Below are 18405 nucleotides of genomic sequence, written 5' to 3' on the forward strand. Positions count from 1 at the left end.
GGTATATTTTAAAATAGTAACCTTATAAGTTTATTACATATTCTGGAACAATAATGTTCTGTTTATGAGACTATTTTTTATTTGTGGTAGTCACAAGAACCTAGCTATAGCTAGATAATAGATAGTTTTTAGAATTATCAATCATGAAGTTTTCATTTACTTTTAGCTATATTCTCATTTAAGAAAGCTAAGAATCTTTACTGTCCCTTTATGCCAGGCATTTTATTAGTTGATACCAAATATTTTAATTATGTGTGATTTTAAATGGCATTTGTGATTACTTTTCTAATTTGATCTAAATTTTAATATCCTTCATTTCACAGTCTAATAATTTTTAAGTGAGATATTAGAGCTTTTCCTTAAGTGTCATTAATTTGCAATTAATGGTTGATGTGTATCAAAATCTTGTCTAGAAAATAATGTCTTCTAAAGATGGATATATTATTTTTTTTTTTTTGGAAAGAATCTTAGAAGAAAAGTGCCATTGATACTGTTTGTATCTCTGTGTGTGTGCGTGTATGTGTGTGTTAAAAGTTTTTAACCTCTGATACTGAATTTACTTAGACTTTTTCATACTGAATTGAGATTTAAAAAAATGCTCTTTTGTTTTTTAGATACCTGAAATGTTATTCAATGAAACAGGTAGTGAAGAAAAATGCAGCGACAAAAAAGGAAAAGAAGAAAAGAAAAAAAATTCAGGTATTTGGTGAAATTAATTTCATCAGATTTATATTTTGGAAATGGCTATTTTCTAATGTTATAGATCCATTAAAGATTAGTAATGATTATAAATTTGAATAATGCTCAACTGACAAAGTTATATCTCTTTTGATAAAAACTAAACTTTAAAATCCTCTTTATTTTTAAACAAATGATGTCGTTTCTTATAGGACCTAATAGAATATCGTTTGAATTTAAGAAATTAAAAATTATACATTTGACCCTAATGATCTGAAGGGCCTACTTATATTGTTTAGGGTTTTTGGCTAGTACTCTAAACTTTTCATATTACTTTATCACTTAGATATGCCATTGCACACAATTTGTACATGAAAAAGTTTTATGATATTCCTTGAGTACAGAAATAATATTTTTTAAATTTATGATCTCATTATTTTTTCCAGTTCCAAATTAATTTTGAATGTGGTCTGTATATTTCTTTTATACCATAGCATATTCATTCATTTATTTGTATAATCATTTAATCATCAAAGATTTATTGAACTTGTTTTATATTAGGTACTGGCCTGGATACTGGAGATGATTTAGGAGCTCATAATCTAGTGATAGCAAGAATTATGTTATATATAAACATAAAACTCTGATAGAGCATTATAAGTGATGATGGAAGTTTTTATAAGTACTTTGGAAAGTGAAACCTCTAAATGGCAGATATTGTAGGAAGTGGACATTACTGAGAAAGGCAATTTGGGGTAAGATATTCTGGTTAGAGTGTCTAGCATGGAAAAGGCTTAGAGGAAAAAAAACAGACATTTTTATGGAACTATAAATAGCCTAAAGGCTGAAGCATAGGATGTGTAAATAGTAGAGTACTATGTGAAGAGGAAAATGTAGTCAGGGACAGGTAATAAAGAGCCATCATGTCATACTAAGGAATTTGGATTCTAACATGTGGGTGATATGAGGTTAGAGATTTTAGTAAAGGGGTAACCAGAGTCTTGTTTTAAAAACAGAACTCTCTAGGTCCATCCCTTTCTTAAGTTATTGGAAAATAGATTGGTATAAGGAGAAACCAAAGACAATTGAACCACTATAGGAGACTTGCAGTTATCTAAGAGGAAAAAATGGACTTGGGGAGAAATTAGAAGGTAATCTAAAGGACACTTGGTTGTATAATGGCTGTGGCATCAAGGAAAAGGAATCAAGGATGTGTCTCAGGTTCTGGCTTTAAAAATTCATTAGAGTCGATTTTATTAAGTAATGTAGGGAATACGAAGGGAAATAGATTGAAGTGATGAGAGAAAGATCATGTGGTATGTTGAATCTAATATGAAATTAATATTCTTAGTCTTTTGGCCTTTGAAGTCCTGTTTCTCCCTGGGTCAAGGGGAAGTGAATAGGTAGGTGTTTTTAGGTTTGTTATCTTTTCTATTCAAGCAGCTTTTATTGAGTTTACTTAATTACATGCGTTATGTAGTTCCAATTAATTTATATAGTATGACAACATGTAGATTTATCTTTCTTGCAGCAATGAAAGTGTTCAGGGAAGGATAGAGACCATTGAAATTAAATAATTCAAAATTCATAAGGAAAATGGGAGCTATGAATAGATGTCTAGAAATGCCTGTGTACCTTTAAGCAAATATGATATCTCATATTTATGGTTACATAGGCAGAAGAATCGGGTATGAATTAAATATAGTTAAGATTATTTTATCTATTTCTTAACAGATCATGCAAATATTAAGTCATTTTTGTTTTCCAGTTGATCCTGATTTTCTAAAATCATTTTTATTAATCCATGAATCCTGTAAAGCATATGGTGCTACACCAAGCCGATATATGACCTTTTTACGTGTGTATTCTGCCATTAGTAGCAGCAAGAAAAAGGAATTATTAAAAAGACAAAGTCATTTGCAGGTACAATATTATTAATCTTGAATTATTTTGTCTATATTGAGCGAATAAACATTGTGTATATTATAATCCATGTTGTTTATGGCATACACTTAGTATATATAAATATTATACTCTATTAAATGCCTAAAGCAGTCTCACTTACCTACCTGTATTGCCCACTAGTTATAGTATGATTTTGTAATTTTTGATTCAATAATTATTCCTTTTCTTCACTGGATGGTATTTATGATAGCTTATGGTGCTGTCTTTGAAAGTCTCTTTCATATAACATCATTTTTAGAAATTCAGAAATACCTGTTATTAATTAAAACATAATATCAAAGATTGTACTTTATATAATAACCTTTTAAATCAAAATTATATTTTATAAAGAGTATTCTTATCCATTTCACTTAGTACATTCTGAACATTTTCTTTCTATATATCTCTAATTCTAGAGCTTAAACTTAAATGTGGCATTTAAAATGCCAGCCTCAGAAGTTGTCAGAGAGCATTTTCTTTTAAAGTTCTAGCTTCTTTTTGTTAGCATAATAAACTAGGACTCATCTTAATTGACAAAGTTATCTCTGTCCTTTCTAATGATTCACTTTCATTTATATTAAGTCAATAACTATACATACTTTGGGAGGATTAATTTCCTGATTTAGTTCTCTATGATGCTGTGGATAAATCACTTAAACTTGGTGAGTTACAGCCAAATTGGGTATATTAGGTAAAGTACATATGTAAAGAAATAGCCTGATGTCTGTTCTCTATGTTGGTGACTCAATAAATATTGGTTACATTCCTTTTCTGCCATTACTATCTCCCTAAATCTTCTGACAAGACCCAACTCATTATAGAAGAGAGGGAATATTTTTCATATCCATTCCTTGGATTATCCATGGGCTGTGGGATGGAGTGCCATAATGGCCAGGGTCAAACAACCACCCAAAGAATAAGTAAAGCATTTTGAATGATAGCCCACCAGAACCATATGTGAGACAATCTCTGATAAAAAAAAAATAGGTATTGGACAGACAAGTCCAGTGTTGTCCAGTATAAGAAGAATGACCTTTGGGTTCTTTTACCTAGTCTATGAGACTGAAAAATGGAAAAGGTTTACTGAGTTTTTTTCTTGCTTTCTATTTTTCCTTCCATCTAATGCAGTACATAAAAACCTCAGTGTTTAAGCTATCAAATATGTTTAGATCTTTTTAGCTTTATTTTGATGCTTTAAAATCTGTTTTACTTTAAGCCTCTATAGAGTCTTTTCCTGTATCTTAATGAGTATACAATTGAATAAATCATTATATTAGCAATAAGAAAAAACCTAAGTTCACTCGTGAATGTTTTATATATACACATTTACATTTTTGCTTGATTCTTTCTTGTAGGCTTTATTTACTATGTGTGTATAAATTTCTTTTTAAAAAATATTGCAAATGATTTTATTCATGTAGGCTGGTGTATCCAAACTTAATGAAGCTAAAGCTCTTGTGGATGAACTGAACAGAAAAGCTGGGGAACAAAGTGTATTACTTAAAACTAAGCAAGATGAAGCAGATGCTGCCCTTCAAGAGATCACAGTATCAATGCAGGTAATGTTTAGAGTGAACATAAAAATGCAAATAATAGAGAGACCATTTATACCCGATTGTTAATTAGTGTGAAGAATAACATTTTTATATGTGTGATTTTAAAAATATTTCTTTTCTATGCTGAGCAGACTGATAATATTGTGTACTTTAGCTTTTGTGGAAGAGCATGGTATTTTCCCATATTGTTTTAAAAATCATACTATAGTCTTCTTAATTCACCATATACTGATTTATCTAAACCCTATAAATATAAAAGTATAAACATTTTAAATTCACATAGATTTGTCTATAAGTGATTTTATTTGTTTACTCTCTGCTAGTTAAGTTGATATTTCCTTTTATTTTTCTTAAAATAATCTCCTTCAGGCTTTAAGGGTTTTCCTTCCTTTTATATTCTCAAGATTTACCAAGTAAGTTTTCATTCATTCTATTTATACTTTCATGATCTTATTAATATTTTGATTGTATCCTCTTTTGCCATTGTCTTTCTTTTGTTGAACCCTTTCAAAGAAGATTTCGCTGAGTTGTTTTTTTTTTTGCCCAGGTATTCTTTTATATGTTTATGTCCTCTCAGGATGCTCTTGCTCATTACCGTACTTTTAACTACCAACTGCATACTGACTACCACCAAATCCTTTTTTTTTTTTCTTCAGACTTACTCCCTCCTCTTAGCTTCCCACTCAAATATTTAATAATCTGTTAGACACATTTTCTTGGAACTCTAATGAGCATTACAATTTGAAACAGATTCAAAACTGAACTCATAATTTTCCTCTCTTGTATTCCTTTCCTTGGATTTGTGGCACTACAATATAGCTAATTATTCAAGACAAAACTTATAAGTTTACATTAGACTTTGTTCCTTCAGTTCTTACATCTAATGAATCATTAAGTTCTATTAGTTTTATCTCTTTGATTATGTCTCAGTTATATTTGCCCATTTCCATGTTGGTGGCTATTAACCTTTCTTCAAGTACAATACTTTTTTTAAAATTTAAATTAAAACATTTACAAGACTAATGTAAAGCATCTATTTATAAAATAGATGTAAATGGTGCAAAAATTCTTAAAAATAATAAAGTTGGAAGACATGATTTAAAGACTTATTGTAAAACTACTGTAATCAAGGCAATATGATATAAGTACAGTGATAGACATATAGATCATTGGAATACCATGGAGTCCAGAAATAGACTTACACATACGCGGTCAATGATTTTAAACAAAAATGTCAATTAAATGGGGGAAAGGATAGCCTTTAAAAAAAGATAGTGCTGGAATATGGAGATCCATGCAGAGAGAAAAAAACCCAGACCTTTACCTTACAACTTAAATGAACATTAACTTCATATGGATCATAGATCTAAATGTGGAAGAAAACATAGGGGAAAATCTTTATAATGTTGAAGGAGGTAAAGGTTTCTTATGATATTAAAAAAGAAAATGAAAAAAATTGATAAATTGGACCTCATCAAAATTTAAAACTGCTCATTGAAATAAATCCTAAAGAAAATGAAAAGGCAAGTTACAGACTGGGAGAGATAATTTACAAAATATATATCTCATAAATGACATGTTCAGAACATATAGAAACTATTATAACTCAATAAAAATAAAACAGTCTAATTTTAAAAAATGAACAAAAGGTTGAACATAATCTGCATGAAAGAAGTCATATGAAAGATTGAAAACACATGAAAGGATGCTCATCATCATTAGTCATCAAAAGATATGCTCCTCTTGTTTTCAGTATGTGGCCTCATTCTAGTCCTTGACTGTTTGGTAATCCCAAATCCAGAGCTTCTTTGACTTAATTGCTCTGAAAAATTTTGTCCAGCCTTCTAGTGAGGAAGGGGAGTGGTATGACTCCATGAACTGTATATTTAAATTTTTTTTTAAAAGTATTCTGGCAAGACTTCAAAAAGCATTAGCTGTTCTAAAATTTTCATCAGCACCTACAGCATTCTCTCATAGAATCTTCTGATTCATTCTCAACTGCATGCCTCTCTGCCTGGTCACAGCTGCTGTCCTGAGATCATTCTTCATCACCATCTGGTTTACTCCTTTGTTTCTGTGAAGTCTATCCCCAAGTGCTTCTTGGGAAAGGATTCACGGGAGATAAGCTTTGAAATTGAACTTTTATGAATGTTCTGCTCTGTCCTTGATTGGTTGGTTGGCTGGGTGCTGGGAATAACGTTCCGGGTTGGAATACATTTTCTTCAGGACATTGAAGGCATTGTTTCATTTTCTTCTAGCTTCCATTGTGATTGAAATACTCAATACTATTTTAATTCTTGATCTTTTTGAGGCGTCCTGTTTTTGTTTTTTTTTTTTCAATTGAAATATTTTAGATCTTTGTTTTCTTTGTTCTGAAAGTTATAATTCTCCACCTTGGTTTAGGTTTATTTTCATTCACTGTGTCAGACACTATGTGGGTTCTTTCCACCTGAAAACTTATCTTGATCAATTCTGGATAATTTCCTTAAATTATTCTCTTGATAATTCCTTTTTCTCCATTTCTCTGGTCTTACTTTTTAGAATTCCTATTATTTACCCTTAGGATTTCCTCTTCTGGTTCTTTAATTTTCATGTTTTCTAACCTTTTTTTCTTCTCTATCTTTTAGTTCTACTTTCTTGAAAATTTCCTCAACTTTGTTTTCAAATTCTGCTATTGAGTTTTTTATTTCTGTTATATTTTTAAGGAGATTTTTTTAAATATATTTTTTAAATTAAGTTTATTGGGGTAACATTGGTTAATACAATAATATATTTTCAGGTATACATTATCATTTGACATCTGCATATTCTGTTGTGTGTTTACTACCCAAAGTCCAGTTTCCTTCAGCTACTATATCAGGAGATTTTATTTTTTTTGAACTTCTAAATGTTTTCTTTTTGCAGTAGACTTTTTTTTTTGGTTAAATTGTTATAATATCTTTACTTAGCTGTCAGAGGATATTTTATAAAATTTCCTTTCCTAAATATATTTAATTTCCCCCCCATTTGATTGCTTTCTCACTATTCATAAAAGAAGCTTTCTTTTTATGTCTGGTCATCTTTATTGGAAATCTGAATACGGGAAGGGGACTTACATATTGTGAGCTTCACAGGAGGGTTATCTGGACTGATTCGAATTACATAGTGAAAAGATTTCACCTGATATGTCAAAATAAGTTCATTGGCATATGGGAAATTTTTAAAGGCAATAACATTTCCAGATAATTGATGGGTATGTACATATTCAGTGTTTTCAAAATAATTTTATTGAGTACCTGACTTGGTAAGTAATATATCAGAAAGTCAGATGTAATTTTCATACCATAAAACTTTAGCATATTTTTTTCTCAAGGCATTTTGGAACCAAATTAATATAAATATTTATTTAAAGCAACCAGCTATTTTTATTGTTAAAAAGTCTGTGAAATACTTCTGACCTTTAAAGAGTATTTTGAAATGTGAAAAAGTGAAAGCTACATAAAGGATAATGCTGTTGATAATTGTATATTTATAAAAATACTCAGCACTTTGTGGGCCTTTATACTCTTGAACTCTAATAAGCATTAGTAATAGACACTGACTGCTGTGGGATGTTCTGAGAAGATGTTTTTCTGAGACTATAGCTAATTGTGTTGCCTAACAGAAGAATAAGTATGCATCTCATATTATAATTTAAATAATTTTGCTTAATTTTAAATAACAAACATTTCTATTAGGTATTTTGTAAAAAAGTACAGTGTAGAGCTACAACTTAAATACCAATGTGTGCAACTTCTAAAGCTTGCAACTCTAGGTTTGTGACATAGGAAAATACAAATTAAGTGCTGTAAGAGCTCAGAATAGGGATAACTTCCAAATGGAAGAGCAAGTTAGTAAAAGAAAGAACACATCAGCTGGGCCTTTAAGGAAGATTTTGATGTGTGTAGATGGAAAAAATAACTCCCCATAGAGGAATCGTAGCAAAAATACAAAGGTGGAAATGCTGTGGATTATAGAAAATTCCATTTGAGCTGGTGTGTAAAGTACCTGAAAATAAGAGTGGAATATAAGGAAAAGTTGGTTGGTTCAGTAAGTCTCAACTTTGGCAATAGATTGGAACCACCTGGAAAGTTTAAAATTATCTGTGTACTAGCTGCATCCACATTAAATATATCAACATGTTTGGCAAGGGGATACCCTGCATTTGTTTTTAAGCTACCTGAATGATTATAATATGGTTGAGAACAACCGTTATAAGGACTTTTGAAATATCTCTTGACAAATTTCTTCTTTGGTTTTTCTATTAGCATAAATAAACCAAATAAAAATATTTATAATATTAAAGCATTTTTATATATGTGGGACCATTGATTTTACATTCATGAGCAAAAAGTTCATATGTTATTGATATATAATTTAGGGTTCTTTGAACTTTACTAATATTGGTTCATATATTTGCCATCATTTTTTATTTCAATTTTTGTCTAAAATGAAGTATATAGACACAAACTTCTAATATACTGTCAGTAGTCTCTAAGATATTAGTCTCTACTATTAGAATTATAGAAGACTTCATTTTTAGTTTTCTCATTTATGAAATGAACATAGTGGAACAGACCTCTCTGGGTTCTTTGTTGGCAAATATTAAATGTGTGTTATGATAATTTTCTAAATTATGCTTTTCTGACCTGTTTGATTTTTCTATAATAAGCATTTATTGCTTTGCTATTAAAAAATTAAAACAAGTAAAGCATCCAAATTTTCTGATAGTGTGTATGTTTATATATATATATATATTTATATATATATTTTACAAAATTATATCATTGGTTTCCTGGGCACATTTGAAACTCATGTCAGTTACCATCAGGAAAACATTTAATAGAAAATGTTATTTAAAAATAAATTATATTTTTTGGTATCATGCTTTTCAATATTGAGTGCATTAAAATTGATTGGAATGCCATTTAAATATTCCTATAGGATGCCAGTGAGCAAAAGACAGAACTTGAAAGACTAAAGCACAAAATAGCAGAAGAAGTTGTTAAAATTGAAGAAAGAAAAAACAAAATTGATGATGAATTAAAAGAGGTACAGGTAAGTTAAAAAAGGAAACATTGTAAGGGTCATTTACATTTTTGACTACCAATTATGTAGGAGTTTAAACATAATTTGCTCCTTATTTTCTAATAGTATTATCAAAAGTGGCTTTAACCAGAATATTATTTATAAAAGTGAAGCAGGAAGAAAAGTCTTCCAGGAGAAGTAAGTGAATTAACTGATGATAATTAAAAATAATCTTTGTTTTCCATGTGTTGTTTTGACTATAGAGGAAAAAAATGTGTTGTAGGTAAATTAAGATGAACTCTTGGGTTCTTTTTCTCAAGCTTTGACTAAATTAGCCAACTAGTCTTAGAAAATAAAGAATCTCTTGAAAACGGCAAATTGTCTTAAAACAAATTATATTTTCCTTATTAGACATTTGCAGTTATGGTGGCAAGAACTCTTACTGTCTCAACTTGAACATTTTGTACTTTGTGTGTTTTAAAGCATTTTTATATTTGAAGAAAAAGGGTATTTGTAACTAGAGTCATTTTTATTAAAATGATAAGTATTCAATAATTTGTAAAGAGTTAATTTTTTCATATAATTTTTTGGGAAGTAAAAAAGCCCCCTTTTTTTTAGCCTCTAGTCAATGAAGCTAAACTAGCAGTTGGAAACATTAAGCCAGAATCCCTTTCAGAAATTCGCTCACTGCGTATGCCACCTGATGTAATCAGAGACATTCTTGAAGGTGTTTTAAGGTTGATGGGTATCTTTGATACATCTTGGGTGAGCATGAAAAGGTAAGTTTTTGAATATGTGAAAATGTTATTTCATCAGGGAATTACACGTTGCTTCATGTTTTTAAGAATTTTTTATATTGTTTCTTAAACCAAACTACTACATCTATTTGCTTAGTTACACACTTTGCCCTGATGTTTCGAGATATTCTATGTAATCATATATTAGGATCTATATTTTCCTTTCTCCATAGTGATTGTTAAAAGTATCAAAACAGGAGAATCTTAAAATCTTTAAGAATATCTGAAGAAATATAATCATTTATTTGGTCCTCACACAGTACAGAGCATTATATTTACAGTGTTTACTGATGAAGAAAGTATGATTGCTATTCTCAAAGAGTCTTGCACTCTTGGCAGAGACAGAGAGAAAGGGAGCAAGAGTGAGAGCCATATAATTATTACCAGCGAGATGTAAACTAGAAGAGAAAAGGTTGAGTATTAACTAAATATGCAACTATATAGCTTTAGGTTTTACATAACAATGCTCTTGTGGTTTGTGCTGATATTCAATTCCATTTTAGGATTTAAGTTGATGGTAAAGTTAGTTTTCTATCTGGAGATGGGAAAGAACACTTTAAAATACCTTTAAAATATTAAAATACTTTAAATAAAAAATACCTTAGGTTTATGGAACACTTAAAATATTTTTCTTAGGAATCAGAAAATCTTGCATATCCTAGAATATATGAATACCTAGTAGCTCACATAAAGGGATGTGGATAGAATAACATGTTTCTAATTTCTTCATTTCACTGCTCTGAGCTATTCACAGAATATTAGAAAAGTTGTGTATCTTTTTGGAGTTCTTCCTTGTCTGTAAAAAAAAAAAAATCGTTGTCCATTAGAAGCTTAACTACTTCCATCCCATATTTTTTTGTTAGCTAACAGATTAAAAGTATTACATTATTTTCTTAAATTGATATTTTTGTAAGAAATAGCAAATTTTATTTAAATTCATTTGAAATAATATACTTTAATTTTAGTTTCCTTGCAAAAAGAGGTGTGAGAGAAGACATAGCAACCTTTGATGCACGAAATATTCCAAAGGAAATAAGAGAGAGTGTTGAAGAACTTCTTTTTAAAAATAAAGGATCTTTTGATCCAAAGGTAATTTTTAACAGTTATGCCATAAATTCTATTTCCATGTTATATAATAAATATCTTGGTTGTTAAAATGTGATGACTTATCATTACTGATTGTTTAGATTGCTTAAAAAACTTAAAATATATTTTTTAAAAATCTATAGGTATTATAGGTTGAAGCATTCACCAGAAGAATTAGGTAAACTAGAATCTAGGTTGGGGGTTGTGTGCAAATTTATTGTCTTGTCATAAGTAGTATTTGAATCTTACTATCTGCTGTCAAATGTTAAGTTCCTAGTCCATCCGTTCTTAACTTGTAACTATTCTGGTATGCTTTTCTGTTTTCCTGTGTACTTGTTATATATAACAAATGTCTGCGTTAGGCTACTTGTATCTAATTTTAGCAAATAGTTTAAATTTCATGATTCTGGTATTTTTTTAGATGTCTTGTTCAAAATATGTACATCTTTGATACTAATAGCAGTGGTTTTAAAGTTGCTTTTATCTAATAAAGAAGTATCCCATGTATAGAGAGAAAGAATTGATGCTCAAACATTGCAGACAGACACATAGTCATTATAAATGTGACTGATAGAGTAATTACGTTGCAATAAATTATCCTTATGTTAAAGATTGTATGTAGTTCAAAAAGATTTGTTTTAATGCAAAAAGTAAAAAAGATCTGAAGATAGCAATTCACTTTATTTTAGCTGTAAATCCAAAACTTTATTTAGAGGGATAAGTCATGAAATAAATGCTGAAGTCCATATACTACTAGCATTAACTTTTATTTGAAATTAAGTTGGGATGCCGAATAACTTCTGATGGGTTTTTCAGAATGCTAAGCGTGCCAGTACTGCAGCTGCTCCTTTGGCTGCCTGGGTTAAAGCAAATGTGCAGTATTCCCATGTCTTGGAACGAATTCAGCCTTTGGAAACTGAACAGGCGGGATTAGAATCGTAAGTGAATATAAAATATAAACAATTCTAACCTTTATTATTCTCATCAACTTGATGACTTAGTTATATTATTAACATTTATTTAGGATTTGTTTTTTATCTATATCTAAAAAGGCAGCTGACAATAAGAAAACATATAAAGTGAGTCAATTAAGTACAAATTAAATGTTAAACAGACCAAAAAAAAGAAAAAAAGAAAAAAGAATTAGGAGATGGCTAGTAGAACCAACTCACTCTTTTTCCTAGCATTATTATGTTGGTAGAAATTTCTTTAGAAAGAACTAAAGTTTTGAAAAGGAATAATGTTAAAGTACAAAAACTAGGTTTTGGAAATTTAGGGCTTTTATATTTGTTTTCATCTTGTAAGTGCTAGGAAATACTTAGTATGTATTTTCTAAAACGTTGTCTGGCAGGTGGGAGAAAATTTAACCATTTACTTTTGGGGCTTAAAACTTCAATTTGTTATTCTCTTTGCTATTGTATTTTATTTTATTTTCAGTGCAGACTAAGAGGTAAGTTATGTTCGTGATTGTTCAGTTTTTGACATCATCTATTCTTATTCTGGACAAGGATTTGAACTTGTTCTGAACTCAGTTTTCTCAATTTTTATGTTAAATTATTAAATGTTTATGTTATTTTTTCTAAGTATTTTCACATCTGAGACATAAGTTTTATGAGTATATTTTCTTGTATACCTTTTAATTATTTTTAATATTAATAACTGCCTCATTTTTTTTGGTTGTTTTTTTGTTTACATTTTACAAATTTATCTGTGACCTTCTTTTCAGACCCTAAAACATATTCAGAATATATGTGTTCCTTTAATTTTTTTCTTAGCATTATAGAGCCTTTTGTCCTTCTGTTCCAATGTGGATTAATTCTTCCCTAGGCCTACTGCTTACAGCTATTATCTTGAGACTTCTCTTCATTTTTCTGGGGATTACTATTGTATTTTTTTCTGATTATATTCTTTTATTATGGGTCCTTGCCTTACTCTTTCTTAGTTTAGTCCTTCATTTTTCTAGAAGGCATCTTCCACATTAGCTTTCTAAGAAAGGATAAATGGGATAAAAAATATTTTGAAATCTTGCATGTCTAAAATTATCTGTATTATCATTATATGTGGTCAATAATTGGAGCTAAGTTTAGAATACTAGGCTGGGAATAGTTTGAGCTCACAATTTTGAAGGCCTTATTCTATTGTAGTGGTTCTCAAAGTGTGGTCCCTAAATCAACTGCATTATTGTTACCTGGGAAGTTGTTAAAAGTACACATTTTTGTGCTCCATTCATACTGAATCAGATATGCAGAGTGGGGAGGAGAGAGGTCTTGCAGTCTGTCTTTGGAGAAACCCTCCAGTTGATTTGTGCAATGTACAAATGCCCAGCAGTATGCAGCCATATGGACTGACCATTTGATAGCAACCTCTCAATATTTGTGGGTATTTGGTGTGGGGGAAGGAAGTCACCCATTTCTCTAGAAGAATCCTCATAGCTTCTGCATAGGGTGTGAATAAAAGTAGATGGGGCCTGATGAGGGATATAATCTTGATTTCCAGGACTGTGATAAGAAGATAGTCCCACTTTTAATGGAGGAAGGAATTTATAATATCGACTACTGAACAATCCTCTGCATTTAGCTCTGTTATCTTCAGAGTCATCTGTTGTCTACATTTCTTGAGCATTTTAGAAGTCTTGTTTTGGCTTTTCTTCTTGCAGCCATTTGACTTTTTTGTATTCTGGTACGTTATCACCTTTCAAATTTTTATTAAAGTTACTCTTTTGCAATACTTTTCTCTCTCATTCTCTTTATCATTGTACATGTAAATCTTTTTTATTCCCTTGGTTTCATTTGATAGGGTTTTAGAGAGGGGATAGAAAATAAATGACCATGTTTACTCTACCATTTTTATCCAGAAATCTACACATACAAGTGTTTTTAAATGTAGACTCCTGGAAGTGGTATGGGTAAGTCAGAGAATACGCTTAAAAAATTTATTAAATTTGCTGGGATGACATTGCTTAATAAAATTATATAGGTTTAAGCATATCATTCTATAGTACATATTCTGTATATTGCATTGTGTGTTCACCATCCAAAGTCAACTCTCTTTCCGTCACCATATATTTGACCCCTCTTTACTCTCTTCTACCTTCCACCCATCCCCCCTTTTTTCTGGTAACCACTATACTGCTGTCTGTGTCTGAGTTTTTGTTGTTTTGTTGCTTTCAGTTTTATATCCCACATACGAATGAAATCATATGGTTCTTGAGTTTTCCATCTGACTTATTTCATTTAGTATGAGATTCTCAAGATTGATGCATATTATCACAAATGGCAGTATTTCATCTTTTCTTATGGCTAAGTAGTATTCTATTCTATATATGTACCACATGTTCTTTATCCAGTCATCTATTTAAGGACACTTCAGTTGTTTCCATGTCTTGGCCACGGTGAATAATGTTGCAATGAACATAGGGGTACGTGTAACTTTACGAATAAATGTTTACAAATTTTTTGGTTAGATACCCAGAAGAGGGATTGCTGGGTCATATGATAACTCTAGTCTTAGTTTTTTGAGGAACCTCCATACTGTTTTCCATAGTGGCTGTACCAGTTTACATTCTCACTAGCAGTCTACGATGGTTCCTTTTTCTTTACAGCCTCTCCAACACTTATTTCTTGCCTTGCTGATAATAGGCATTCTAACAGGTGTGAGGAGGTACCTCATTGTGGTTTTGATTTGTATTTCTCTTATAGCTCGTGAAGTTGAGCATCTTTTTATATATCTTTTGGCTATATGTCTTCTTGGAAGAAGTGCCTGTTCAGGTCCTCTGCCCATTTTTTAATTGGATTTTTTTTTTTATTGTTGAATTGTATGAGTTCTTTGTACATCTTATTGTAGGCATTGTTTGCAAATATCTTCTCTCATCCAGTTGGTTGCCTCTTTGTCTTGTTGATGGTTTCTTTTGCTGTGCAGAAGCTTTTTAATTTGATGTAGTCTCATTCATTTATTTTCCTTTTACTTCCCTTGCTTTTGAGGTCAAATTCATAAAATCCTCATTGCAATGTCTATGAGTTTAATGCCTGTGTTTCCTTCTCGGCAATTTATTATTTCAGGTCTTATATTTAGGTCTTTGATCCATTTTGAGTTGATGTTTGTATAAGGCAACTGATAGCAGTCTAGTCATTCATTTGCACGTGGCTTTCCAATTTTCCCAGCACCATTTATTGAAGAGGCTTTCCTTTCTCCATTGTTTGTTTTTGGCTCCTTTGTCGAAAATTATTTGCCCAAATATATGTGGGTTTATTTATGGGTTCTCAACTCTGTTCCATTGGTCTGTGCTTCTGTTTTTCTGCCAATACCATGCTGTTTTGAATATTGTTGCTTTGTAGTATAATTTGATACCTCCATACCTCCAGTTTTGTTTTTTTTCTCAGGATTGCTTTGGCTTTCCAGGGGTATTTAGTGGTCCCATACAAACCTGATGATTTTTTTTGTTGTTGTTCTATTTCCTTAAAAAATGTCATTGGGATTTTGATGGGGATTGCTTTAAATCTGTATATTGTTTTGGTTAATATGGCCATTTTTACTATGTTAATTCTTCCAATCCACAAATGCAGAATATCTTCCATTTCTTTATATTTTCTTCAGTTTCTTTTAATAATATCTTGTAGTTTTCAGTATATGGATCTTTCACATCCTTTGTTAAGTTTATTTCTAGCTATTTTATTCTTTTTTTTGCAATTGCAAAAGGAATAATTTTTTTTTCATTTCTTTTTCTGAAATTTTATTGTTAGTGTATAGGAATTCAAAGGATTTTTATACATTGATTTTTGTATCTTACAACTTTACAGTATTTGTTCATTGTTTCTAATAGTTTTTGGTAGAGTCTTTAGGGTTTTCTATCTAAAGAATCATGTTGTCTGCAAAAAGTGACAGTTTGAATTCTTCATTCCCAATTTGGATGCCTTTAATTTTTTTCTTTTGTCTGATTGCTCTGGCTAGGACTTCCAGTACTATATTGAATAACAGTGGTAAAGGGTGCATCCTTGTCTTGTTTCTCATCTTAGGGGAAAAGTTTTTAGTTTTTCACCATTGAGTATGATATTGGCTGAGGATTTGTTACATATGGCCTTTATTATGTTGAGGTGCTTTCCTTTTGTATGCGTTTTATTGGGTATTTTATTCGTAAATGGATGTTGTATCTTGTCAAATGCTGTTTCTGCATCTATTGATACGATCATATAATTTATTTCTAATCTTTATTTTGTTAATGTTTATCACATTGATTTGCATATGTTAAACCATCCTTTGCACCCCTGGTATGAACCCCACTTGATCATGATGTGTTATCTTTTTAATGTATTGTTGTCTTCAAATTTTTATTCTGTTTAGGATTTCTGTATCTGTATTCATCAGAGATATTGGTCTGTAATTTTCTTTTTTGAGTGTGTTATCCTTGCCAGGTTTTGGTATCAGGGAATTGTTGGTTTTGCCTCATAAAATGAATTAGCATAGATGCCTCTTATTCAGTTTTTTGGAAGATTTTGAGAAGGATAGGTATTAAATCTTCTTTGCATGTTTGATAGAATTCACTAATGAAGTCATCTAGTCCTGGACTTTTACTTTTTTGGGGGTTTTTGATGATTGTTTCAATTTCCTTACCGTTGATTGGTCTATTTAGATTTCCTAGTTCTTTGTGATTCAGTCTAGGAAGATTATCTATTTCTAAGAACTTGTCCAATTCTTCTAGATTATTGAATTTGGTGGCATATAGTCTTTCATAGTATGGTTTTTTGTATTTCTGTGGCGTTGTCATAATTTCTCCTAGTTCATTTCTGATTTTATTTGAGACATTTCTCTTTTTCCCTTAGTCCAGACGGAGATTCGTCCATTTTATTAGTCTTTTCAAAGAACTTGGTTGCATTAATTTTGTCTATTGCCTTTTTTTTCTATTTCATTTAATTTTGCTCTAATTTTTATTATTTCTTTTCTTTTACTAACTTTGGGTTCATTTGTTCTTTTTCTAGTTCTTTATGTTGAACTGTTAGGTTTACTTTGGATTTTTCTTGTTTTTTTTGAAATAGGCCTGTAATGATATAAACTTCCCTCTTATTGTTTCTTTTGCTCTATCCTGAAAGTTTTGATATGTCATATTGTCATTCTCATTTGTCTCTATGTATCTTTTGATCTTTTCTTATATTTCTTCTTCAACCCAGTCTTAGCACGTAGTTTAATTTCCACATATTTGTAGTTTTTCCTTTTTTCGTGCTGTTGATTTCCAATTTCAAAGCATTGCGGTTGGAGAATATGCTTGGTATGATTTCAGTCTTCTTAAATTTGCTGAGGCTAGTTTTGTGTCTCAAGATATGGTCTATTCTTGAGAATATTCCATATGCACTAGAAAAGAATGTGTAACTTGCTGTTCTGGGATGAAAGGCTCTGTAAATATCAATCATGTTCATTTGGTCTAATGTGTTATTTAAGGCTGATTTCCTTATTGATTTTTTGTTCAGATGATCTGTTCATGGCTGTCATTTGGGAATTTAGATCACCTCTTATAGTTGTGTTTTGGTCAGTTTTTCCCTTTAGTTCTCTTAGTACAGCTTTATATATTTTAGTACTCCCGGAGAATATACTTTTAATTTTAGCATCGTTTTCAAATAAAATTCTAAGTAAAATTATAATGACTACTGAATTATTGACTGTTGTTATTTATTTACTGCAAGATTACATTTTAAGGTGCTGTTGCTGCATTTTGTTGGCATCTAAAATAGATTGACTTTTATAAAATTGAATTATATTTTAGAAATTTGAAGAAAACTGAAGACAGAAAAAGGAAACTAGAGGAACTTCTTAATTCTGTTGGTCAAAAAGTATCAGAACTCAAAGAAAAGTAAGTTTATAAATGTATACCCCCAGTCGATGCCTGAAAATGTGGATAGTACTGAAGCCTATTTCTGCTGTGTTTTTTCTTCTACATACATACCTATGCTAAAGTTTAATTTATGCATTAGGTGCAATAAGATATTAACAATAACATAATAAAATGGAGCAATTATAATGAAATACCATAATAAAAGTTATGTGAATGTAGTCACTGGTTTCAGGGGATCCCTTTTTGAAGTCTTAATATATACTCATTACTTTTTGATGTAACATGTTACCATCAATAGGAACACATTTTCTGTTCACATCTTTACCCACAAATTTAATGCCTTTTCCATCTTAACTAAGCACTTATCAGGCACTGTGGCCATAACTTTTGTGGCTTGAGGTTCAGCAGCAAAACTAGCATGAATTTCTTTTTTCTTTTTCACAATTTCACAGCTAGAAGATTCATTGTTACCATAGAT

The 18405-nt window shown here is 30.6% G+C and overlaps 1 protein-coding gene across 1 annotated transcript in view; it reads left to right on the top strand.

The window, feature by feature from the left end:
* DYNC2H1 (dynein cytoplasmic 2 heavy chain 1) overlaps positions 1 to 18405 on the top strand; it is a 255285-nt gene that overhangs the window by 79094 nt on the left and 157786 nt on the right. Inside the window, exons 53-60 of the mRNA XM_039858749.1 lie at positions 615 to 699; positions 2447 to 2601; positions 4044 to 4181; positions 9141 to 9254; positions 9843 to 10003; positions 10987 to 11110; positions 11924 to 12045; positions 17859 to 17945. Coding sequence (XP_039714683.1) covers positions 615 to 699; positions 2447 to 2601; positions 4044 to 4181; positions 9141 to 9254; positions 9843 to 10003; positions 10987 to 11110; positions 11924 to 12045; positions 17859 to 17945 — 986 coding nt within the window. The remainder of the gene's footprint in view (positions 1 to 614; positions 700 to 2446; positions 2602 to 4043; positions 4182 to 9140; positions 9255 to 9842; positions 10004 to 10986; positions 11111 to 11923; positions 12046 to 17858; positions 17946 to 18405) is intronic.

This window comes from Pteropus medius, unplaced genomic scaffold (genome assembly GCF_902729225.1).
Source record: "Pteropus medius unplaced genomic scaffold, Ma_sr-lr_union100, whole genome shotgun sequence".
Classification (NCBI taxonomy): domain Eukaryota; kingdom Metazoa; phylum Chordata; class Mammalia; order Chiroptera; family Pteropodidae; genus Pteropus; species Pteropus medius.